Source organism: Artemia franciscana, chromosome 15 (assembly GCF_032884065.1).
Source record: "Artemia franciscana chromosome 15, ASM3288406v1, whole genome shotgun sequence".
Taxonomy (NCBI): domain Eukaryota; kingdom Metazoa; phylum Arthropoda; class Branchiopoda; order Anostraca; family Artemiidae; genus Artemia; species Artemia franciscana.
This window is the reverse complement of record NC_088877.1, coordinates 3,262,764-3,288,205: the sequence shown is the minus strand read 5'-3', so window position 1 is coordinate 3,288,205 and position 25,442 is coordinate 3,262,764. Positions and strand designations below refer to the sequence as shown.

General features: G+C 31.2%; 1 protein-coding gene and 1 long non-coding RNA gene across 2 annotated transcripts in view; both read left to right on the top strand.

The window, feature by feature from the left end:
• LOC136036652 (chromosome transmission fidelity protein 18 homolog) overlaps positions 1–45 on the top strand; it is a 61,523-nt gene extending 61,478 nt beyond the window's left edge. Inside the window, exon 12 of the mRNA XM_065718952.1 lies at positions 38–45. Coding sequence (XP_065575024.1) covers positions 38–45 — 8 coding nt within the window. The remainder of the gene's footprint in view (positions 1–37) is intronic.
• Positions 46–5,229: 5,184 nt separating this feature from the next.
• Positions 5,230–24,873, top strand: LOC136036710 (uncharacterized). The gene is made up of 3 exons (XR_010619770.1): positions 5,230–5,383; positions 20,996–21,158; positions 24,069–24,873. It is a non-coding gene; the product is annotated as an uncharacterized LOC136036710 (long non-coding RNA).
• The last annotated feature ends 569 nt before the right edge of the window (positions 24,874–25,442 follow it).

Genomic DNA, 25,442 nt, shown 5'->3' with positions numbered 1-25,442 from the left:
TAGTTTTTTACCTTTTTTAGTTTTTTTATTTTTTTAGTTTTTTAGCTTTTTTACTTTTTTATTAGTTTTTAGTTTTTTTTTGTAGTTTTTACCTTTTTTAGTTTTTTCAGTTTTTTTTTAGTATTTTATTGGTTTTTACCTTTATTTTAGCTTATTTTTCAGTTTTTTCCTTTTTTTTAGTTTTTTTTAGTTTTTAGTTTTTTTAGTTTTTTACCTTTTTTTAGTTTTTTTAGTTTTTTTAGTTTTTTCGCTTTTTTATTTTTTTTATTAGTTTTTAGTTTTTTTTTGTAGTTTTTGCCTTTTTTTAGTTTTTTTAGTTTTTTAGCTTTTTTATTAGTTTTTAGTTTTTTTTGTAGTTTTTGCCTTTTTTTAGTTTTTTTCTTTTTAGTTTTTTTGTAGTTTTTACCTTCTTTTTAGTTTTGTTAGTTTTTTTTTTTACTTATGTCCTGGTCGTCATTTATACTCCCTGTGTCCCGGTGCTTTGTTGATTGCTAATCGAACATTCCTTTTGTCCTGGTCGCTTTCTCTTTGAGTGTCGTCATTTATTTTTTTCTTTTTTAGTTTTTTTAGTTTTTTAGATGAAAATTTTTTTTAGTTTTTTCCTTTTTTTCTTTTTAGTTTCTTATTGGTTTTTACCTTTATTTTAGCTTATTTTTCAGTTTTTTCCTTTTTTTTAGTTTTTTTTTATTTTTTATTTTTTTTTAGTTTTTTACATTTTTTTAGTTTTTTTAGTTTTTTTAGTGTTTTAGCTTTTTTACTTTTTTTATTAGTTTTTAGTTTTTTTTTGTAGTTTTTGCCTTTTTTTTAGTTTTTTCAGTTTTTTTTTAGTTTTTTATTGGTTTTTACCTTTATTTTAGCTTATTTTTCAGTTTTTTCCTTTTTTATAGTTTTTTTTAGTTTTTAGTTTTTTTTAGTTTTTTACCTTTTTTTAGTTTTTTTAGTTTTTTAGCTTTTTTATTTTTTTTATTAGTTTTTAGTTTTTTTTGTAGTTTTTGCCTTTTTTTAGTTTTTTTTAGTTTTTTAGCTTTTTTATTAGTTTTTAGTTTTTTTTTGTAGTTTTTGCCTTTTTTTAGTTTTTTTAGTTTTTTAGCTTTTTTATTTTTTTTTATTAGTTTTTAGTTTTTTTTGTAGTTTTTGCCTTTTTTTAGTTTTTTCAGTTTTGACGTCACCTGATCCAGTTTTTTCAGGTGACGTCACCTGATCCACAGATCCACAGATCCACACACAGACAACTTATTTTTATATATATAGATATATATATATATATATATATATATAAAAAACTAAAAAAACTAAAAAAAAGGCAAAAACTACAAAAAAACTAAAAACTAATAAAAAAAATAAAAAAGCTAAAAAACTAAAAAAAACTAAAAATACTAAAAAAAGGTAAAAAACTAAAAAAACTAAAACTAAAAAAAAACTAAAAAAGGTAAAAACTAAAAGAACTAAAAAAGAAAAAAATAAATGACGACACTCAAAGAGAAAGCGACCAGGACAAAAGGAATGTTCGATTAGCAATCAACAAAGCACCGGGACACAGGGAGTATAAATGACGACCCGGGGGAAACAGGGGGATATAAATGACGACCGGGACAAAAAAACTAAAAAGAAAAAAAAAACTAAAAACTAATAAAAAAACTAAAAAATCTAAAAATCTAAATAAGCTAAAAAAGAAAAAAAAACGAAAAAAATAAAGGAGAAAAACAAAACTAAAAAACGAATGTATATACAGACCGGGACACCGGGATACAAATGACGACCGGGACCCGGGACACAGGGAATATAAATGACGACCGGGACACAGGGACACAACTCCGGTACACCGGGATACAAATGACGACCAGGACACAGGGAATATAAATGACGACCGGGACACAGGGACACAACTACAACGGGGACACCGGGGGAAACAGGGGGATATAAATGACGACCGGGACAAAAAAACTAAAAAGAAAAAAAAACTAAAAACTAATAAAAAAACTAAAAAATCTAAATAAGCTAAAAAAGAAAAAAAAAGGAAAAAAATAAAGGAGAAAAACAAAACTAAAAAACGAATGTATATACAGACCGGGACACCGGGATACAAATGACGACCGGGACCCGGGACACAGGGAATATAAATGACGACCGGGACACAGGGACACAACTACAACGGGGACACCGGGGGAAACAGGGGGATGTAAATGACGACCGGGACACCGGGACAGGGAATGGTCGATTAGCAATCACCATCAACAAAGCTCAAGGGCAATCATTAGAATCATGAGGTATAGATCTGAATACAGATTGTTTTCCCATGGACCATTATATGTTGCATGTTCAAGAGTCGGTAAACCTGACAATCTATTTATATGCAAAGACAATGGGACAGCAAAGAATGTTGTATATTCGCAAGTTTTACGTAGTTAAAACCATATATATATATCTATCTATATTCACAGGTGGGACATAGGGACACAACTACAATGGCGCGTAACTATTATGGCGCGTAACGACTTACGCGCGCGGGGGGGCTTGGGGGGGGCGCGAAGCGCCCCCACCAACTAGGTGTTGGGGTGGCGCGAAGCGCCACCCCAACAGCTAGTATATATATATATATATATATATATATATATATATATATATATATACATATATATATATATATAGTATATATATATATATATATATATATATATATATATATATATATATATATACTAGCTGTTGGGGTGGCGCTTCGCGCCACCCCAACACCTAGTTGGTGGGGGCGCTTCGCGCCCCCCCCAAGCCCCCCCGCGCGCGTAAGTATTTACGCGCCATAATAGTTACGCGCCATTGTAGTTGTGTCCCTATGTCCCACCTGTGAATATAGATATATATATATATATATATATATATATATATATATATATATATATATATATATATATATATATATATATATATATATATATATATATATATATATATATATATATATATATATATATATATATATATATATATGGTTTTAACTACGTAAAACTTGCGAATATACAACATTCTTTGCTGTCCCATTGTCTTTGCATATAAATAGATTGTCAGGTTTACCGACTCTTGAACATGCAACATATAAGGGTCCATGGGAAAACAATCTGTATTCAGATCTATACCTCATGATTCTAATGATTGCCCTTGAGCTTTGTTGATGGTGATTGCTAATCGACCATTCCCTGTCCCGGTGTCCCGGTCGTCATTTATATCCCCCTGTTTCCCCCGGTGTCCCCGTTGTAGTTGTGTCCCTGTGTCCCGGTCGTCATTTATATTCCCTGTGTCCCGGTCGTCATTTGTATCCCGGTGTCCCGGTCTGTATATACATTCGTTTTTTAGTTTTGTTTTTCTCCTTTATTTTTTTCCTTTTTTTTTCTTTTTTAGTTTATTTAGATTTTTAGATTTTTTAGTTTTTTTATTAGTTTTTAGTTTTTTTTTCTTTTTAGTTTTTTTGTAGTTTTTACCTTCTTTTTAGTTTTGTTAGTTTTTTTTTTTACTTATGTCCTGGTCGTCATTTATACTCCCTGTGTCCCGGTGCTTTGTTGATTGCTAATCGAACATTCCTTTTGTCTCGTCATTTATTTTTTTCTTTTTTAGTTCTTTTAGTTTTTACCTTTTTTAGTTTTTTTTAGTTTTTTAGATGAAAATTTTTTTTAGTTTTTTCCTTTTTTTCTTTTTAGTTTTTTATTGGTTTTTACCTTTATTTTAGCTTATTTTTCAGTTTTTTCCTTTTTTTTAGTTTTTTTTTATTTTTTATTTTTTTAGTTTTTACCTTTTTTTAGTTTTTTATTTTTTTTTAGTTTTTTAGCTTTTTTACTTTTTTTATTAGTTTTTAGTTTTTTTTGTAGTTTTTGCCTTTTTTTAGTTTTTTCAGTTTTTTTTTTAGTTTTTTATTGGTTTTTACCTTTATTTTAGCTTATTTTTCAGTTTTTTCCTTTTTTTTAGTTTTTTTTAGTTTTTAGTTTTTTTAGTTTTTTACCTTTTTTTAGTTTTTTTAGTTTTTTTAGTTATTTAGCTTTTTTATTTTTTTTATTAGTTTTTAGTTTTTTTTGTAGTTTTTGCCTTTTTTAGTTTTTTTAGTTTTTTAGCTTTTTTATTAGTTTTTAGTTTTTTTTGTAGTTTTTGCCTTTTTTTAGTTTTTTTCTTTTTAGTTTTTTTGTAGTTTTTACCTTCTTTTTAGTTTTGTTAGTTTTTTTTTTTACTTATGTCCTGGTCGTCATTTATACTCCCTGTGTCCCGGTGCTTTGTTGATTGCTAATCGAACATTCCTTTTGTCCTGGTCGCTTTCTCTTTGAGTGTCGTCATTTATTTTTTTCTTTTTTAGTTCTTTTAGTTTTTACCTTTTTTAGTTTTTTTTAGTTTTTTAGATGAAAATTTTTTTTAGTTTTTTCCTTTTTTTCTTTTTAGTTTCTTATTGGTTTTTACCTTTATTTTAGCTTATTTTTCAGTTTTTCCTTTTTTTTAGTTTTTTTTTTATTTTTTATTTTTTTTTAGTTTTTTACCTTTTTTTAGTTTTTTTTAGTTTTTTTAGTGTTTTAGCTTTTTTACTTTTTTTTATTAGTTTTTAGTTTTTTTTTGTAGTTTTTGCCTTTTTTTTAGTTTTTTCAGTTTTTTTTTAGTTTTTTATTGGTTTTTACCTTTATTTTAGCTTATTTTTCAGTTTTTTCCTTTTTTTTAGTTTTTTTTAGTTTTTAGTTTTTTTAGTTTTTTACCTTTTTTTAGTTTTTTTAGTTTTTTAGCTTTTTTATTTTTTTATTAGTTTTTAGTTTTTTTTGTAGTTTTTGCCTTTTTTTTAGTTTTTTTAGTTTTTTAGCTTTTTTATTAGTTTTTAGTTTTTTTTGTAGTTTTTGCCTTTTTTTAGTTTTTTTAGTTTTTTAGCTTTTTTATTTTTTTTATTAGTTTTTAGTTTTTTTTGTAGTTTTTGCCTTTTTTTAGTTTTTTCAGTTTTGACGTCACCTGATCCAGTTTTTTCAGGTGACGTCACCTGATCCACAGATCCACACACAGACAACTTATTTTTATATATATATATATATATATATATATATATATATATATATATATATATATATATATATATATATATATATATATATATATATATATATATATATATATATATATATATATATATATATATATATATATATATATATTAAATAAAGATATTTTAATTCTAATGTAAATGACGAGTGTTCCCTTCTTATTTAGATGACCACAAGAAAATCCTGGCTGCCTATCTCTACGGACCTGCATGCATTTTTCTAGTCCTCAATTTGTGTTTCTTCTTCTTGCTAGCAAGAAAACTCTATCTGGCTAGTAGAAATTCACTGAGGCTCTCACCTGGAGAAGAAGGAAAGGGGAAGGAAAGGTAACTACATTTCATGTAACCTAATGATTTGTTTGTACTAGGTTAAGATTTGTTGATGTATAGCAATGGGGCAAAAAAAACTTTGGCTTTGGGGGATGATCCGCTAAAAGGGTTAAAAATTGTAAATGCAAGCAGGTGCGTGACCATAAAGAAAAAGAATGATTCAGTCGAAAAAAATATAGTTGCAACAGAAAGCTACCATGCTAGTAAGCAAGCAAATTGTGATAGAAATTAATAATAATAATAATTTTTTGTTACCCACTTTGAAATACTAACATAATTTTTGTAAGAAATTTAAAGAAAACAGGAAACAAAATTAAAAATATACAATTATTTAGGTGAAGAATAGGGTAAACAACAAGGAAATGGCTCCAACTTTGAAAAGGCAAACTTTGTCTACAATTTCGAGTTTCTTGGCCTTTAAGGGGGTAATTCTATATTTCACAATCATGAGTAAAAAAATCTATATAATTACAAAACAGAGGGCATTTTTTAATAAGAATCCTGCTACTAGTGTACTTGTTTTACGCACGAGCGTTCAAGATAATTATATTAGTAAAATATAATTTACCAAAAAAAATCAGCAAATATACTTGTTTCAAACTTTAGTAGAAAGATTAAACTCTGTTTTACCTTACCATTTTTCTTAATGAGGAAAATTTCGGCGTTAACGAAGGGAGTTTATTGGCCTCTAAGGAAATAAGTCGTAATGCGATCGGCTAATGTACGTTACAAACACAAAGTAACGAAATTAAATTCATTTTTGATAAGAAATTACAGGGAAGATATCCCTCTTTTTCTCTTTGTGGAAACTATTGACAGCATATTGAAGTAAAATAATTTATAAGACCTTTGGATCTTGAAATAATGCGCTCTTATATTGCTCACAGTAAAATTGGGTCTTCTAAACTTGACAGATAGCTTAAATTTCCTTCATCCTATTCTAAAACAGCTTGAAGAGTTAATTATATATTGACCCATACGTATTATTTAACAACAAATTTAATATATATTTTTTGAACGATTAATTTATAAAGCTTTTTCCACAAAACAAGTTTTTCAAGAAAAGCAAGAAAAGCAAAGAGCTCCATTAAGCCAAGAATGATTGAAAATAAAGTCAAATCATCTTTCAAGCTTAAAGCTACCACAAATCCTAACAACATATAAATAAAACTTAAAGCGAACATAAATGACAATAAATAACTCAATTAAACTTATAACGATCAAAAATTAACATGATAAGGACTTATATTACTTGTATGTACTGTTTAATAAAGTAGAATTGAGAGAAAGATTCAAAGTTTAGCGTAAAGAGAGGGGCGTTGAGAAGGAAACAGCCCCTTTCATATATGTAGTAATTTCTGTTCGTTTTAAGTTTTAATGTCGCTCCTTACTTTCAGTTAAAAAAAAAAAAGTTTTTTTAATTTCCTTAAGATTCTATAGTTTGGGTTGCTATTTGTATGTTGGAGAAACTTTTTCAACAATTTTTAATCCTGACACAAACAGTATTTTATAACTTAAACTTTATAGCTTCTGAAGTTGACCTGAAGAATAAAACTTAATATCATTCCCAAAAGATTCTATTTATGCTCTTGGACAACCTGGATACAACCTGGATCTTTTTATTAACTCAAACTGTTAGAGCAGAAGTAGTAATAGAAGTATTCCTGAAAGTTTAACTTAATACACCTGGTCATTCTCGATATATTGTTTAGGTATGTTATTGGCAACCATAAACACAATGCCTTTTGATTTATTTTTATAAAACATTTAGTTTTAAAGCATAATGGGACAAACGCATAATTGGGGGGGGGGTCGACATGTATAATATCCCTATATTATAAAATATGATGAACAAAATGGCTATCTTAAATTTTGACTGGGTGTGTTTTGAAAATTGGCTTTAGAGAAGGGATTTTCCCCTCCAATCCCTTTTTACTCTTAAAAAGGCACCAGAATTTTTTATTTTGAATCAAATTAGCTCCTTTAAGTTTCATTAATATTTCTAGCTATTACAGAGTGATGTTGGCAATGATATTGCTTACATGTCGTTTTTGAAACCTGCATCTATACAGTTTGTCATTTAATTGAAACTCAAAAACCTTTCCCAAAAGTTTCACCTTAATATTCGCCACCCCAACACCTAGTTGGTGGGGGCGCTTCGCGCCCCTCCAAGCCCCCCCCCCCCCCGCGCGCGTAAGTCGTTACGCGCCATTGTAGTTGTGTCCCTATGTCCCACCTGTAAATATAGATAGATATATATACATATGTTTTTAACTACGTAAAACTTGCAAATATACAACATTCTTTGCTGTCCCATTGTTTGTGCATATAAATAGATTGTCAGGTTTACCGACTCTTTAACACGCAACATATAATGGTCCATGGGAAAACAATCCTTATTCAAATCTATACCTCATGATTCTAATGATTGCCCTTGAGCTTTGTTGATGGTGATTGCTAATCGACCATTCCCTGTGTCGCCGTCGTCATTTATATATCCCCCTGTGCCCCCCGGCGTCCCCGTTGTAGTTGTGTCCCTGTGTCCCGGTCGTCATTTATATTCCCTGTGTCCCGGTCGTCATTTGTGTCCCGGTGTCCCAGTCTGTGATTTCTCTTTGAGTGTCCCGGGCGTCATTTATATTCCTTGTGTCCCGGTGTCCCGGTCGTAATTTGTGTCCCGGTGTCCCGGTCTGTATATACATTCGTTTTTGAATTGGTCTTTTTTTTAGTTTTTAGTTTTTTACCTTTTTTTAGTTTTTTTAGTTATACCTCATGATTCTAATGATTGCCCTTGAGCTTTGTTGATGGTGATTGCTAATTGAACATTCCCTGTGTCCCCGTCGTCATTTATATATCCCCCTGTGCCCCCCGGTGTCCCCGTTGTAGTTGTGTCCCTGTGTCCCGGTCGTCATTTATATTCCCTATGTCCCGGTCGTCATTTGTATCCACGTGTCCTGGTCTGTATATACATTCGTTTTTGAAATGGTATATGATGAAATAAATTTTTGTATTTTTCCCCTTTTTTCTTTTTAGTTTTTTTTTGGTTTTTACTTTATTTTTTAGTTTTTTTAGTTTTTTTTTCTTTTTTCTTTTTAGTTTTTTTTTTATTTTTATTTTTTTAGTTTTGTTTTTCTCCTTTATTTTTCATTTTTTTTTCCTTTTTTTCTTTTTTTTTCTTTTTTAGTTTTTTTAGTTTTTTAGCTTTTTTAGTTTTTTATTAGTTTTTAGTTTTTTTCTTTTTAGTTTTTTTGTAGTTTTTACCTTTTTTTAGTTTTTTTTTAATTTTTTTTTACTTATGTCCTGGTCGTCATTTATACTCCCTGTGTCCCGGTCGTCATTTGTGTCCCTGTGCTTTGTTGATGGTGATTGCTAATCGAACATTCCTTGTGTCCCGGCCGCTTTCTCTTTGAGTGTCCCGGTCGTCATTTATATTCCCTATGTGCCGGTGTCCTGGTCGTCATTTGTGTCCCGATGTCCCGGTCTGTAATTTTGTCAGTCGAAAACATGACGTCAGTCGACACACAAACATGACGTCACTCGACAGACACACACACACACAGACAACTTATTTTTATATATATAGATATATATATATATATATATATATATATATATATATATATATATATATATATATATATATATATGTATGTATATATATATATATATATATATGTATGTATATATATATATATATATATGTATGTATATATATATATATATATATATATATATATATATATATATATATATATATATATATATATATATATATATATATATATGTATATATATATATATATATATATATATTTATATATATATATATATATATATATACATATATCATGAAAAGAGAAATCAACAATGCAACAGCACAAACACATAAAAAAAAGACAGATGGAGAAAAGGAAGACTGTTTTCCTAAATTAGTGATTAATATAGACCTGCACTTGAATGAGGCCTTAACCCTACTCATCTATACAATCACATAGGTCAAACAGCATAGCCAAACACAATCAACCATAAAGAATAATCCATGGACAGGCAGTCATGTCGTCAATAAGTATAAGTCGTCATTTACCAAACAATAGAAAAAATAATAAAGACAAATAATTCAGAGGCAACAACCCAACACAAGGGCTCATCAGGAGAATACACTGGCCTATAGGGTTTCGCCACTTTAAATTCTCTACCCAGCCAAGTGTTGTGGCTACCACAGAATATCCATGGCATCCTCGTGTCAGGTATCACCCCCAAAATACCTGCCTATGAAAAAAAAAACAGCAAATGTAAAACAACCAAGTAACACCAAAACAAGCTTATCCTGTTAATATATCCCTCTTTTAAGCAACAATAGGTAAGCTAAATATGATAAAATTTACCAAATCACAAATATTAACTCATTGCAAAAAAAAATTAATGAACTAAACAATTATAGAATTCATCTTTACCATGTGGCTATTTTTAAAAAAAAATCCACTCTATTAGAAACACAATTCAAAATAAATGGCGCTGCATCATCATTTGTCGAACCTCCGAAATTAGTTGAAAATTTCTTTAAGTATTTCCAGATAATTCTTTTGATATTTATTTAAAAGTTGGTTATAATGAAAACTAAATTTTTTAAATTGCCAAGTTAATTTATTTGCAGAAAAACCTCTTGATATCAATTTTTGGCTTAAGATTTTACATCTATCTTTAAAATCAATATAATTACTACAAATCCTTGCATAACGAAGTAACTGTGAGAAAAACGCAGAATATGTGATATTTGAGTGTATATTACTTTCAGGAAATGGGAAACTAATCACTTCAAAATCAAAATCATCCGTTTTATTATACATTTTAAAACTTAATTTATTATTATCACAAATATTAACATTTAAATCTAAGAAATGATCTTCATATATATATATATATATATATATATATATATATATATATATATATATATATATATATATATATATATATATATATATATAGTGTGTTTTGGGTAGCTGAAAATTGCCCACAATTTACCCTTAAAGGTCTAAATTAATAATATAAGTCGCTCTTCAGATAATGCTTTATCACCTTTTGAAAATCCACAAGCTTATAGTTTGTTTTGATTCAATTCAACATCTGCCTAAATATTACTTGAAAGCTTCACCTTAGTATCCCTAGCTTCCGCAGTATCAAACATGTTGCAGTATTAGTACCAATGTGCACATAGCACCATTGGTTTCTTCAACAGCCCCTAAAACATAAGTTTTAGCTCATTACATACCATCAACCATTCCTGAAGCATTTCTGAGGCGTCCGCTTGATAACTTGTTCCTGACATAGTATGTTTTGAATAAGTTCTATTCAGTTTCTATATCCCAAAATTTTGCCTTAAAATCCTTAGTTTAAATAGCAGTAGCAGTAATAGCAGCAGTAAAATTAATTTTAGCAGCTTAAGCTTTAGTGACAGCAAGTAGTAATAAAAGTGGTAATAACAATAATGGTAGAAGGAGTATGAGTAGAAGGAAATAATTTCTTAGATCACACTTCTATTCCATTTACAAAAAAAAGCAAAAAAAAACGGGTTGTAATGTCAACAAAGCAGTGAACAAAAATAAAAACAAAACAATACTTTAATTGAGAAAATTCCGAATATTTCGTTCCCAGGTACGGGAGCCTTTCTCAAAAGAAAAAACAAAAAGAACAAAAAAAATGATTAAAAAAATAACACTTGCAAGCAAACACGACAAATAAACACACGAAGAAGAAAACAAAAACAAGAACAACTCACATTATAAATAAACGTCCAGCACTTATGTTACAAAACACGAATGGAACCAGAGAGAATATCTACAGTGAAACCTTGGGTCACTCTCCGCTCAATATTCAGTGTATAAATTGCAATCTATTGAAAGTGAAGACTATATTTACTTGAACCACCAAAAAATGGTCACCAAACCCCAGGTCTATCATCCCTAACTAAATCTCACAGGTTAGTCAACAAACTCATGAATTATAAATTAAATGGATTTGTTTGTTTGATAGTTTAGCTGAAGTCTGTTGACTTTTCCCAGCTTCGACCTCATTTTGACTTTTATTTGAAAGGTTATCACTTGTTCCAGGACCATTATGTAAATCGCCGATGGCTGAAGATTTTACCTGCTCCTTTATTAAACTATTATAAATTGAGTTTATTCTAAAATTCCCTTCACCTCTATTAATGCTAATACTCCCATAGATAATTTTTTTATGATTGTTCTGAAACTTTGTAAAAGTCCCACAGTTGTATATACAAATTATCAAAAATTTTGAAAATGTTACGACCCCCAGTCTTAAATCATCTACATTATTAACACCTTTTGAAACGTAATGAATCCCTGTCGCAATCTTCGAAATTCTTGCTTCTATCGGTACTTTTATAGGATTTAGTCCGGATTTCATACCTTTCTCAATGTATAAAACCTTAAGAAAACTTTTAGATTATAATAGTTATAATAGGTCGAGAAAACCTTAAGAACAAAGATATAAAATTTTTGAAAGATTTAAAAAAAAGATGATTCTCTAATAATAACGAAAGCTGATAATAGCTATAAAGCAGTAATCCAAGAAAAAGATGATGATGATAGTAAAATAGAAGCACTTCTAAAGGATATTTCAACATATTAAAAACTTAACTCCAACCCAACTGAATCGTATGTTGCAAAATTAAGAAAGAACTTAAAATTAAGGAAGACCTTAAAACTAATGGAAGAATATTCACCACACATGTATTACAAGTTTTTTCTGAGTGGATTAGTCTGCCCAAGAGTATATGGTTTGCAAAAAATACATAAATAGGTATTCCTCTAAGATCTATAGTATCAACAACTAATTCACCAACGGAAAGAATTAAAAATTGGGTAACAATGACACTCAAACCCTTATTATATCTCCTGAATTTGTATATCAAAAACTCAGAATTCTTAAAGATAAAGTTATAAATATTGAAATATGAATGGAATTAGACGGTTTAGTCAAACAGTTCGTGGTAACGAACTGTAGTAAGGAGCGATCCGGCTCAATAGTAACCAAAACTCTAAAAAATTGAATTTTGATATCAATAGCTACATCAAAAGAATCGCATTTTAATGCTGATTTTAAATATATAAGTTTCATCAAGTTTAGTCTTACCCATCAAAAGTTACGAGCCTGAGAAAATTTGCCTTATTTAGGAAAATAGGGGGAAACACCCCCTAAAAGTTGTAGGATCTTAACGAAAATGACACCATCAGATTCAGCGTATCAGAGAACCCTACTGTAGAAGTTTCAAGCTCCTATCTACAAAAATGTGGAATTTTGTATTTTTTGCCAGAAGACAAATCACGGGTGCGTGTTTATTTGTTTGTTTTTTTTTTTTTTTTTTTTTCCCAGGGGTCATCGTATCGACCAAGTGGTCCTAGAATGTCGCAAGAGGGCTCATTCTAACGGAAATGAAAAGTTCTAGTGCCCTTTTTAAGTGAACAAAAAAATTGGAGGGCAATTAGGCCCCCTCCCACGCTCATTTTTTCTCCAAAGTCAACAGATCAAAATTTTGAGATAGCCATTTTGTTCCGCATAGTCAAAAACCATAATAACTATGTCTTTGGGAATGACCTACTCCCCCAAAGTCCCTGGGGGTGGGGCTGCAACTTACAAACTTCGACCAGTGTTTACATATAATAATTATTATTGGGAAGTGTACAGTCGGTTTCAGGGGATTTTTTTTTGGTTTTGGGGGTGGGTTTGAGGGGAGGGGGCTATGTGGGAGGATCTTTCCATGGAGAAATGTGTCATGGGGGAACAGAAATTCAATGAAAAGGGCGCAGGATTTTCTAAAATTACTATAAAAAAACAATGAAAAAGTAAACATGGAAAATTTTTTTCAATTGAAAGTAAAGAGTAGCATTGAAACTTAAAACGAACAGAGATTATTACGCATGTGAGGGGTTCTAAAAATACTTTAGCATAAAGAGCGAGGTATTTAGGAAGAGATAAATACCTCGCTATTTATGCTATAGTATTTTTAGTAATTTCAACTATTCATTCTACGGCCTTTCTGATTCAGGGGTCATTCTTAAAGAATTGGGACAAAACTTGCGATTTAGTGTAAAGAACGAGGTATTAACGAGGGTACAAACCCTCTCATATACATAATAAAAATTAAAGAATATTAAAGTTTGTTACGTAAGATAATTCTTAAGTTACGTATATTTTTTACTAATAGAAAAATTCGTTAAAAATAAAAATTTATAGTTGCCTTTTTATGTAACCGAAAAATTGCATGGCAACTAGGCCTCCTTTCCCATCCCTTATTTCTCAAAATCGTCTGATCAAAACTAAGAGAAAGCCATTTAGCCAAAAAAGGAATTAATATGCAAATTTCATTTTAATAATTTATGTGTGGAGAGCCAAAATCAAACATGCATTAATTTAAAAACGTTCAGAAATTACATAAAAAAAACTAGTTTTTTTAACTGAAAGTAAGGAGCGACATTAAAACTTAAAACGAACAGAAATTACTCCGTATATGAAATGGGTTGTCCCCTCCGCAATCCCTCGCTCTTTACGCTAAAGTTTGACTCTTTGCCACAATTCTGCTTTTTAATACAATTAAAAGCTTTAGCGTAAAGAGCGAGGGATTGCGGAGGGGACAACCCATTTCATATACGGAGTAATTTCTGTTCGTTTTAAGTTTTAATGTCGCTCCTTACTTTCAGTTAAAAAAACTAGTTTTTTTTTATGTAATTTTGATATAAAATCAATGTATATGTTAAAATTTTTGATATATCTTTGAGTGTTTCATCCAAAAAACTTGATGAATATAAAAACGAGATAGAAGAGTTATCTGCGGGAATTGGAATAGAAACTACATTGGATCTAGTTAAAATTAAATAAAAAAAACTAGTTTCTTTTAACTGAAAGTAAGGAGCGACATTAAAACTTAAAACAAACAGAAATTACTCCGTGTATGAAATGGGTTGTCCCCTCCGCAATCCCTCGCTCTTTACGCTAAAGCTTTTAATTGTTTTAAAAAGTAGAATTGTGGCAAAGAGTCGAACTTTAGCGTAAAGAGCGAGGGACTGCGGAGGGCACAACCCATTTCATATACGGAGTAATTTCTGTTCGTTTTAAGTTTTAATGTCGCTCCTTACTTTCAGTTAAAAAACTAGTTTTTTTTATTTAATTTCTGAACATTTTTGAATTAATGCATGTTTGATTTTGGCTCTCCGCACATAAATTATTAAAATGAAATTTGTATATTAATTCTTTTTTTGGCTAAGGGGCTTTCTCTTAGTTTCAATCAGACCATTTTGAGAAATAAGGGGTGGAGAAGGAGGTCTAGTTGCCCTCCAATTTTTCGGTTACTTAAAAATGCAACTAGAACTTTAAATTTTTAACGATTGTTTTTATTAGTAAAAAATTTACGTAACTTAAAAAGTAACTTACGTAACAAACTTTCATAATCTTATATTTTTATTATGTATACGAGGGGGTTTGTACTCTCGTTAATACCTCGCTCTTTACACTAAATCGTAAGTTTTGTCCCAATTCTTTAAGAATGACCCAAGAATCAGAAAGGCCGTAGAATACATAGTTGAAATTACTAAAAATACTTTAGCATAAAGAGCGAGGTATTTATCTCCTCCTAAATACCTCGCTCTTTATGCTAAAGTATTTTTAGAATCCCTCATATGCGTAATAATCTCTGTTCGTTTTAAGTTTCAATGCTACTCCTTCCTTTCATTTGAAAAAACGTTTTCATGTTTATTTTTCATTGTTTTCTTATAGTAATGCTAGAAAATCCTGCGCCCTTTTCATTGAATTTTTCTTCCCCCATGACAGATTCCTCCAAGGAAAGATCCTCCAACATAGCCCCGTCCCCTCAGCCCCACCCCCAAACAAAATAAAATCCCCCTGAAAACGTCTGTACACTTCCCAATAACCATTACTATATGTAAACACTGGTCAAAGTTTGTAACTTGCAAGCCCCTCCCCCAGGGATTGTGGGGGGGTAAGTCATCCCCAAAGACATAGTCATTATGGTTTTCGACTATGCTGAACAAAATGGCATTCTCAAAATTTTGATTCGTTGACTTTGGGAAAAAATTGAGCGTGGGAGGGGGCCTAGATGCCCTCCAATTTTTTCGGTCACTTAAAAAGGGCACTAGAAATTTTTATTTCCGTTAGAATGAGCCCTCTTGCGACATTCTAGGACCACTTGGTCGATACGATGACCCCTGGGAAAAAGAAAAAAAAAAAACAACAAACAAACAAACAAATAAACACGCACCCGTGATTTGTCTTCTGGCAAAAAATACAAAATTCCACATTTTTGTAGATAGTAGCTTGAAACTTCTACAGTAGGGTTCTCTGTTACGGTGAATCTGATGGTGTCATTTTCGTTAAGATTCTGCGACTTTTGGGGGGTGTTTCTTCCTATTCTCTTAAATAAGGCAAATTTTCTCAGGCTCGTAACTTTTGATGGGTAAGACTAAACTTGATGAAACTTATATGTTTAAAATCAGCATTAAAATGCGATTCTTTTGATGTAGCTATTGATATCAAAATTCAATTTTTTAGAGTTTTGGTTACTATTGAGCCGGGTCGCTCCTTACTACAGTTCGTTACCACGAACTGTTTGATAACTAGAAGGTATACTAATTATTTCATGTCTAGAGAAAATTTTTGTTATCAAATCAGGGCATTGGCATTGGGAGGGCCCTTAAGTCCACCGTTAGAAAATATTTATGTAAAGTATGCAGAAACCTTTAGCTACAGAAATATATTTTTTAAAACCTAAATTTCAGGGCAGATATGTGGATGACTTTTCAGTTACTAAGAACCATGGTGAATCACAAATTGAAGGTTTTTTGGAACCTTTGAGTAATTTGAGAGGGGAATTAGTTATTACAATTGAGAAAAAAACAAAGAATAAGTTACCGTTTCTGGATATTTTGATCAAATAAAAAAAACAAGTTTTTTTAAATGAAAGCAAGGAGCGACATTAAAACTTAAAACGAACAGAAATTACTCCGTATTTGAAAGGGGCTTTTCCTCCTCAACGTTCCGCTCTTTACGCTAAAGTTTGACTCTTTCTCTTAATTCTACTTTTTTAAACAGTAAAAAAAACAAATAAACACGCACCCGTGATTTGTCTTCTGGCAAAAAAAAAAACGAAATTTCACATTTTTGTAGATAGGAGCTTGAAACTTCTACAATAAGGTTCTCTGATACGCTGAATCTGATGGTGTGATTTTCGTAAATATTGTATGACTTTTAGGGGGTGTTTTCCCCTATTTTCTCGGAAAAAATTCTCATGGGGGAAGAGACTTTCAATGAAGGGGGCACAAGATTTTTTAGCATTATTTACAAAAACAATGAAAAAATAAATATGAAAAGTTTTTTTTCTACTGAAAGTGAGGAGCAGCATTAAAACTTAAAACGAGCAGAAATTATTACGCATATGAGGGGTTTGCCTCCTCGTAATACCTCGCTCTTTACGCTAAAGTATCTTTAGTAATTTCAACGATTTATTCTACGACCTTTGTGATTCAAGGGTCATTCTTAAGGAATTGGGACAGAATTTAAGCTTTAGTGTAAAGAGCGAGGTATCGACGAGGGGTGAATTCCCTCATATACGCAATAGAAACATACGAATATAGAAGTTAGTTACGTAATTTAATTCGTAAATTACGTATATTTTTTACTAATGAAAATATTCGTAAAAAAATAAAAGTTCTCGTTGCCTTTTTAAATAATCAACAAATTGGAGGGCAACTAGGCTTCCTCCCACTCTCCTTTGTTCTCAAAATCTTCCGATTAAAACCATGAGAAAGCCTGACGATTAAAACATGCATTTATTAAATAACGTCCAGAAATTAAATTAAAAAAACAAGTTTTTTAAATGAAAGTAAGGAGCGACATTAAAACTTAAAACAAACATAAATTACGCCCCGCCTTTACGCTGATGTTTTTTTTACTGTTTTCAGAAGTAGAGTTAAGAGAAAGAGTAAAACTTTAGCGTAAAGAGCAAGGCGTTGAGGAGGAAAAGCCCCTTTCGTATACGGAGTAATTTCTGTTCGTTTTAAGTTTTAATGTCGCTCCTTACTTTCATTTAAAAAAAACTAGTTTTTTTATTTAATAATAATTTAGGAACGAATATAGGCTATGTATTTGCATGTTAGGGGGGGGGGTAGTAAAGTATAGTGGGCAAAATGTATAAGGTACAATTATTCTGAATATTATGAAGTAAGAATTGTTTTCTAACTTCAAACTGTCCAAACACTTTACCCCCCCCTTCCGAATGTACAAATATACAGCAAAAATCATAAATTTCCCATCTATTCTGTCACTTGTCTCTGTTTGACTTACGCTAAGCTGAGAGAAACTAACAAATAAATTAGTTCTACAGCGTGTCAATGATGGAAGAACTTAACATAGCCGCTATAACATACATAACATCTCCGAAGTTTCTTCAGCTTTGGTCTTGCCAAAAAATTCAATTTTTTAGAAGGGATGTAAACAATACACCTATTGTCAAACAGTTGGTGGTAACGGACTGTAGTAAGGAGTGACCCAGCTCAATAGTAACCGAAACTCTAAAAAACAGAATTTTCATACCAATAGTTACATCAAAGGAATCGCATTTTAATGCTGATTTTAAATATATAAGTTTCATCAAGTTTAGTTTTACCCACCAAAAGTTAAAAGCCTGAGAAAATTTGCCTCATTTTAGAAAATGGGAGAAACACCCACTAAAAGTCATAGAACCTTAAAGAAAATCACACCATCAGATTCAGCATATCAGAAAACCCTACAGTAGAAGTTTCAATCTCCTTTCTACAAAAATGAGAAATCTTTTATTTTTTGTCAGTAGACAGATCACGGATGTGTGTTTATTTGTTTTTTATTTGTTTGTTGTTTTTTTTTAGGGGTGACCCTATCGACCCAGTGGTCCTAGGATGTTGCAAGAGGGCTCATTCTAGCCGAAATTAAAAGTTCTAGTGCCCTTTTTAAGTGACCAAAAAATCGGAGGGCACCTTAGCCCCCTCCCACGCCCATTTGTTCCCAAAGTCACCGGATTAAAATTTTGAGATAGCCATTCTGTTTAGCGTAGTCTAAAACTCATCAAATATTTCTTTGGGGACGACTTAGTCCCCTACAATCCCCAGGGAGGGGCTGCAAGTTGCAAACTTTGACCATTGTTTACATATAGTAATGGCAATTATGAAGTGTACAGATGTTTTCAGAGGGACTTTTTCGCGTTGGGGTGGGGGTGTGTCGGGGGGAGGGGTTACGCTGTAGGATATTTCCATGGAGGAATTTATCATGAGGGAAGAGAATTTTCATGAAGGGGTGCAGGATTTTCTAGCATTATTTAAAAAAAAACAACAAGAAAATAAATAATTTTTCAACTGGAAGTATTGAACAGCATTAAAACTTCAAAAAACATAAAATATTGCGTATGTAAGGGGGTTCGTCTCCTCCACAATACCTTGCTCTTTACGCTAAAGTATTTTTAGTAATGTCAACTATTTATTCTACGGCCTTTGTAATTCAGGGGTCATTCTTAAGGATTTGGGACGAAATTCAAGCTTTAATGTAAAGAGCAAGGTATTGACGAGGGGAAAAAAAAACCCTCTTATACATAATAAAAATACACAAATATAGAAGTTCGTTACGTAAGTTAATTCGTAAGTTACGTATGCTTATTACTAACAAAAGTTCGTAAAAAAAAATCTAATTGCACTATTAAGTTACTTAAAAATTGGATACGAAATAGGCCTCCTCCCTCACCCCATTTTTTTTTATCAAAATCGTCTAATCAAAACAATGAGAACGCCATTTAGCAAAAAAAAGTTAATATGCAAATTTCGTTTTAATTATTGATTTGCGGTGAGCCAAAATCAAAACATACATTAATTCAATAACATTCAGAAATTAAATAAAAAAAAAGTTTTTTTTAACTGCAAGTATGGAGCGACAATAAAACTTAAAACGAACAGAAATTATTCCGTATATAAAAGGAGTTGTCTCCGCCTCAACGCCTCGCCCTTTACGCTAAAGTTTGACTCTTTCTCCCAACTCAACTTTTCAAAACAATAAAATACTTTAGCGTAAAGAGTGAGGCGCTGAGGAGGGGAAAACTCCTTTCATATATGGAATAATTTCTGTTAGTTTTAAGCTTTAATGTCGCTCTTTACTTTCAGTTAAAAACTTGTTTTTTTAATTTAATTTTATTGTTCAGGTGGGTACCCTTTGTGATACACTTGTCTTTGTCAGAGAAGGGAGAAAAAGAACTTGTATCCACAATGTCGGAATTTACAGTTGTGATTTTTTATTACCAACTGATACCAAATTTGGAGAAATATTTGGGCACTAAATTGGACAGCCTTACGACACCCATTTCCGAGGTGTGCATTCCAGGTACCTTACGGAAAAAAGTGAGAGAGGGGGTAGATGAAGATGTTTTGAATATAGTCAAAACATAAAGTCTTAGCAAAGTTTTGCAAGTCAAACATAAAGTTTGACAAGTTTTGCGAGTCATAGTCAAAACATAAAATTTAGCAAGTTTTAGCAAAACTTGCTAAAAGTAAGAGCCCTTTTTCACACAACGACAAAAACATTACTAAAAGAGAATTCAAGAAAGGGAAACTGAAAACCATTGTTGAAAGCAAGGGAATGGTCATGGCTTACTCACTAAAAAGAAAACTTTATGTAATTGAGCTGTAGGGAACAAATACTATTTTCTTCATTATTTACTGATTTTCGCAGGTACTTTCTCAAAAAATGTTTCTAATGTATAAAAAATTATCTCTTAAATAAACCGTTTTTACATCATTATTGCCTTATTTTGGGGCTCAATTACGACCTTGTTGTACCCATCTATATTAATATACAATTTTAACTTCTTATAAAAGCTTAATTTTACATACTTACAATCTTATTTTTCATTTTATTCGCTTCTAGCGGGAGTCAATATAGTACTAAGATGTCATAACAGGAAAAAATTCAAAAGAATATAGGAAGTTTTGGGAAAAATAAAGAAATCGAGAGACTCTTATTTTTCATTTCATTCGCTTCTGGCGGGAGTCAATATAGTACTAAGATGTCATAACAGGAAAAAATTCAAAAGAATATAGGAAGTTTTGGGAAAAATAAAGAAATCGAGAGACTCTTATTTTTATTTCATTCGCTTCGGGCGGGAGTCAATATAGTACTAAGATGTCATAACAGGAAAAAATTCAAAAGAACATAGAAAGTTTTGGGAAAAATAAAGAAATCGAGAGACTCTTATTTTTCATTTCATTCGCTTCTGTCGGGAGTCAATATAGTACTAAGATGTCATAACAGGAAAAAATTCAAAAGAATATAGAAAGTTTTGGGAAAAATAAAAAAAAACGAGAGACTCTTATTTTTCATTTCATTCGCTTCTGGCGGGAGTCAATATAGTACTAAGATGTCATAACAGGAAAAAATACAAAAGAATTTAGAAAGTTTTGGGGAAAATAAAGAAATCGAGAGACTCAGATCTAGTAATAAAAAATGCATTGCCAAAAGATGTATTTTGTAAATTGCTTATTTGGATTCCTTGTTCCAAAGGATGTTGGCAATCTTCAAACTGTTTGTGTTGATGGGAGTTGGATGGATATTTGAAATTATATCCTATTTCGCTGATGGACCAGTTTACATTTGGTACTTTACAGACCTATTTAATATTCTGAAGTCTGTTTTCATTTTCGTCATCTTCATTTGTAAGAAGCGGGTAAGTTTTTTCTCTGTTTTTAATTTAGCTTTTTTTTCAAAGAAGAAGATAGTAATGAATAGATTGGTAGATAGAGAGAGACAATAAGAGTAAAGAGACTCATTAGTAGCCCTGGAACTTTAATTAGGGCGAGGTCTATAACTCAGTTTTATTTGGCAGTTTCCTTACTAATGAAAAGAATCAGCCAATGAAAACAGGAAAAATTACCTTCCAAATTTCGAGGAAACTGGTCTTCTTGATATGAATAATAAGTTAACTCGGCTCATCAAAGCATGAGATCGCTTGATTTCAATGCAATTGCTTACGGTCCTTTTTATACCAACCTATTCAGAAATTAAGCAACTATAAATTGGGGCTGGAAAATCCATCATAGACCCTGGGACAAAGGCTGTAACTAATACAAGTTGCCCATTGCTAACATATAATGTTTTTCTGGAAGGGGGGGGGCGTTGTGTTGACTTTAGAGGGGACTCATTTGATTGAAAATTGAATGAGTCAAAAGTGGTCAAAGGTATCCGGTCAAAATCTTGAGATAGCCACATGGTTCAAAATAGTTCAGAGACTAAATTATCACACTTCCGGGGTCGAACCCAAACCCTAGCCACCAGGGCACGGGTTGTGAATTATGCAAGTTCCTACTGTTACTTTGATACTTTGTGTGCTTTGATACTTAAATTTACTGATTTAACGGACAGCTTTGATTTACGGGGCAAGCACTGTAAGGTATGCAAACCGTTTATTGGCACTTTGATACTACGTTTACTTTGATATTGTTACTTTGACGGTGGTTGTGACACATTGATGGAACCTTAATGTTGAAAAACAAAATGATTTTGAAATAGAAAATTTTGAAAGACGTGAAGCTTTGGAAATAAAAAACGAACAAAAATTAATTAAAAAAACTTTTCGAAGAACTAGTTTTTCAAGGAAAAATAAACTCCATATTAATATTAAGATAAGTAGAAATAAAAACCTTTAATTATTCAAACTCAAAACCAACAGAACTTACAACTAAAGAATTAATGAAATCCAAAATGAACAGAAATTAGATAAACAATCATAACAAACAAACATACAACAGGTTTAAATAAGTCTTAAACCGTGTAAAACTTTAATTGAACATACAAAGCAAGCTTAACACGAACAAAAATCTTTTACTGTTAAAGTATAAATAAAACCCGAAATGAACAGAAACTAAATAAAAGATCATAGCAAATAAACATACAACCGGTACTGTTATAAACGAATAAATAAGTTTTAGAAACGCTTTGGGTTTCATTTATTCTTTAATAATAATTTCTGGTTGTTTTGATTTTGAATTATTACAAGTTTTCACATCTTTTATCTTAAATTTATGATGGTCTTTACTCTTTCTTGAAAATTTCTTTTTCCAGAAGATTTTTTAATTAATTCAAAACAATAACGAAAAATAAAAAATAAAATCACTATACTAATAAAGATGACTGGAAATAATGAATGAAGACAAACTGCAAGCTGAATATAAAGTGATATTAATTCTGAAAATCTTAGCAATTTGATATTTTATTTCACTAAATCTTATTTTTCAACGTTACAATTATAAAAGAAAGGATTAAAGAACAATTATGTGTTTGCCGATATTTTTTCGCAGTGCAAAATGCAAGACACTGCCATTTGTGGCTTGATTAATTGTTTCATTGCTAGAAAAGGTAGTAGATTTTTCAATATCCGTTCAAATGAGCCTTCTTCTAGTAAGCTATGACCACTGGTTTAATGTTGGTTTAATTCAAATTTTCGTCTTTGGTTCTCTTATTTTCAACAAGAAGGACTTTAAATGTATAGGTGTAATAATTTGATAACTACAGTTTAAACAGTGTAATTTTGAATTCTCATTTTTTAAATTCTCAATACATTAGTTGTGTAGTTACAAATTACTGTTCAGTTTAATCTGAATAGGAGATACTATTTCAAAATTAGTGACAATTGGGAAATATTTCTGACGAGGTAGTTTCTTTAACAGCCTATTGCTGAGTTTTTGGTTTCTATGGGCAGCAGTTTGCTCTTTACTAGTTTTAGCTATTGTGGGAACCACGACTAGGTATATTTTATATACAACAACTAAACGATATTAAATAAAAACTATAACGATTTCGGTAGTTTACATGGCCTAATTACTGGTAGCTACTCTTGATAAGAGAATTATTAAACATAAAAACTTATCAGAATTTTTATTAATTCCAAATTTCTCTCTCGAAACAAATTGAATTCCTTGCTCGGACCCCTGCTTTTTCGTTGAAAGTGAAGTACCTGCTCAAGAACTTCAATACAACCCTTAAATTTGCACTCCCATTTTGTTTTTATATGTATGTAATGAGAGTATAAATTAAAAAAAAAACACCTTCACTCGGTTTTTTAGTGTTATTTAGTATTAAATATTGTCTTTAGAAGCATTGCTAAGAAAAGAATTAATCTATTCACAAAGACGATTGAAAAAAATATAAATAGCAAACAAAGCATGAAGACTCCAAAAACAAATCTATGAGTATGCCTACATGTAGTCAAAAGCTCCCACCAAAAGTTCCCACCGAGGTCTGGGGAGGCAAACGCCTCACTTTCTCCAAAAATCTTGTCAAAAATAAAATAAGCCTGCATAATTCAAGTCTAGAAAAAAAACAGGTCAATTTTCTTTCGTATATATTTGCCTTTATGGTACTGTATGGCTCATTTTTGAGTTTTCACTGTCATTCTCAGTTGATTTTGGAAATTTGGCTCCAACTTTGCCCCTCCCCCTGCCCCCAAGAATAACGCCACAGTTAGCCACTATTACTTTTTTTATGGCGAGCAATATCGATGATGTACAGAAAAACGTAATGACTCATTAATTATTGTTGAGAAAGAAATCGCACAATTTATCTGAACTGTATATTATAGGTAATTGATTTGCTAGGACTACGCTACAAGTGCCTCGGAGTGATATTTCGCAAGCTTTTCAAATGGGAACCAAGTCGCCCAGCATCAAGCGTCCCTTCACAGACTGGTACAACATCAAGATCCAGGGCTACACAGTTTACCAAACAACCAGAATCAGTAACAATGAATTAAATTTCCTTTAACATTGCATTTCTTGGTAACTTGCTGTAACATTTGTCAACTTGTTAATACATGTATTAATGTGGTTTTAATTAATGTAAGTTTTTTACTGTTTTAAAAGGTAAAGCTAAGAGAAAGAGTCAAACATTAGCGGAAACAGCGGGGCGTTGAGGAGGAAAAGCCCCTTTCATATACGGAGTAATTTCTGTTCGTTTTAAGTTTTAATGTCGCTCCTTATTTTATTTAAAAAAAACTTGTTTTTTTTTTGTTTAGGTAGAAAACGGGACAAGGGGCATTGCTTTTCCTGTAACATTGCTGAAAATGGGATAGCGCGGATGCGGACTGGTGGGTTCCAAAGAATGTAGGTTTGTGGATACAAAGTAAATACCAAAGGGAGATTGGCTTTAAGCCAAATTACTTTGGTTTAAGTTGGCTTAATCTGGCCCATCTCACATATTTATATGAAATCTGTAAAAATGTAGCATTTCTTATGATTCAGGAATTATATGTAGGAGATCAATTTGAATATATATTTGCTTTCTTTTGTTAAGTGCGTTCGATTACTGAAAGCCGATTTGTTCGACTATGTTAAGTGATTTCGATTACTGTAAAACGATAGAAGAGAAAGAATATATAATTTTCTGAAGTGTGGTCTTTTTTAAAAGAGAAAATGTCAATAGCAAAGCTTGTTACATGTAAATGTTTCAAGCAATTTTTATGATTCACAGCTTTTCAGGTTGTATATTTTCAATGCCAGTGCTATCTAGCCACAGAAGAAGAAGAAGAAAATGCCAAAAAGTTGTTCATACATACGTTCTAAATGCCTAGTATTTGCTTTAGATTGCGCGTAATGTTTATTTTCTCAGTAGGCTCATTCTTGGTAAATAATTCATTGGAGGCTTAATTTATTCACAAAAAAACATCAACAAAAAGCATGAAGCCCAATAACCTCTGCTTATACTGCCACTCCAAAAAAAAACTTACATCCATTTACATCAGTGCATTTGGTTTCCCATTTAACAAACAAAAAATAACATGTAAAACATATTAAACATATAGAACTACTTGAGAAAAGAAAAACAATTATAATTTATAAGCCTACAGGCAACAGTATTTCAACTGCTCACTGAAGCCAGACCTTTCAACAATATCCCTAATAGAAGATGGTGTCTGAGATTACGGCACTGGAAGATTATGACGAGCAGAGAAAGCTGA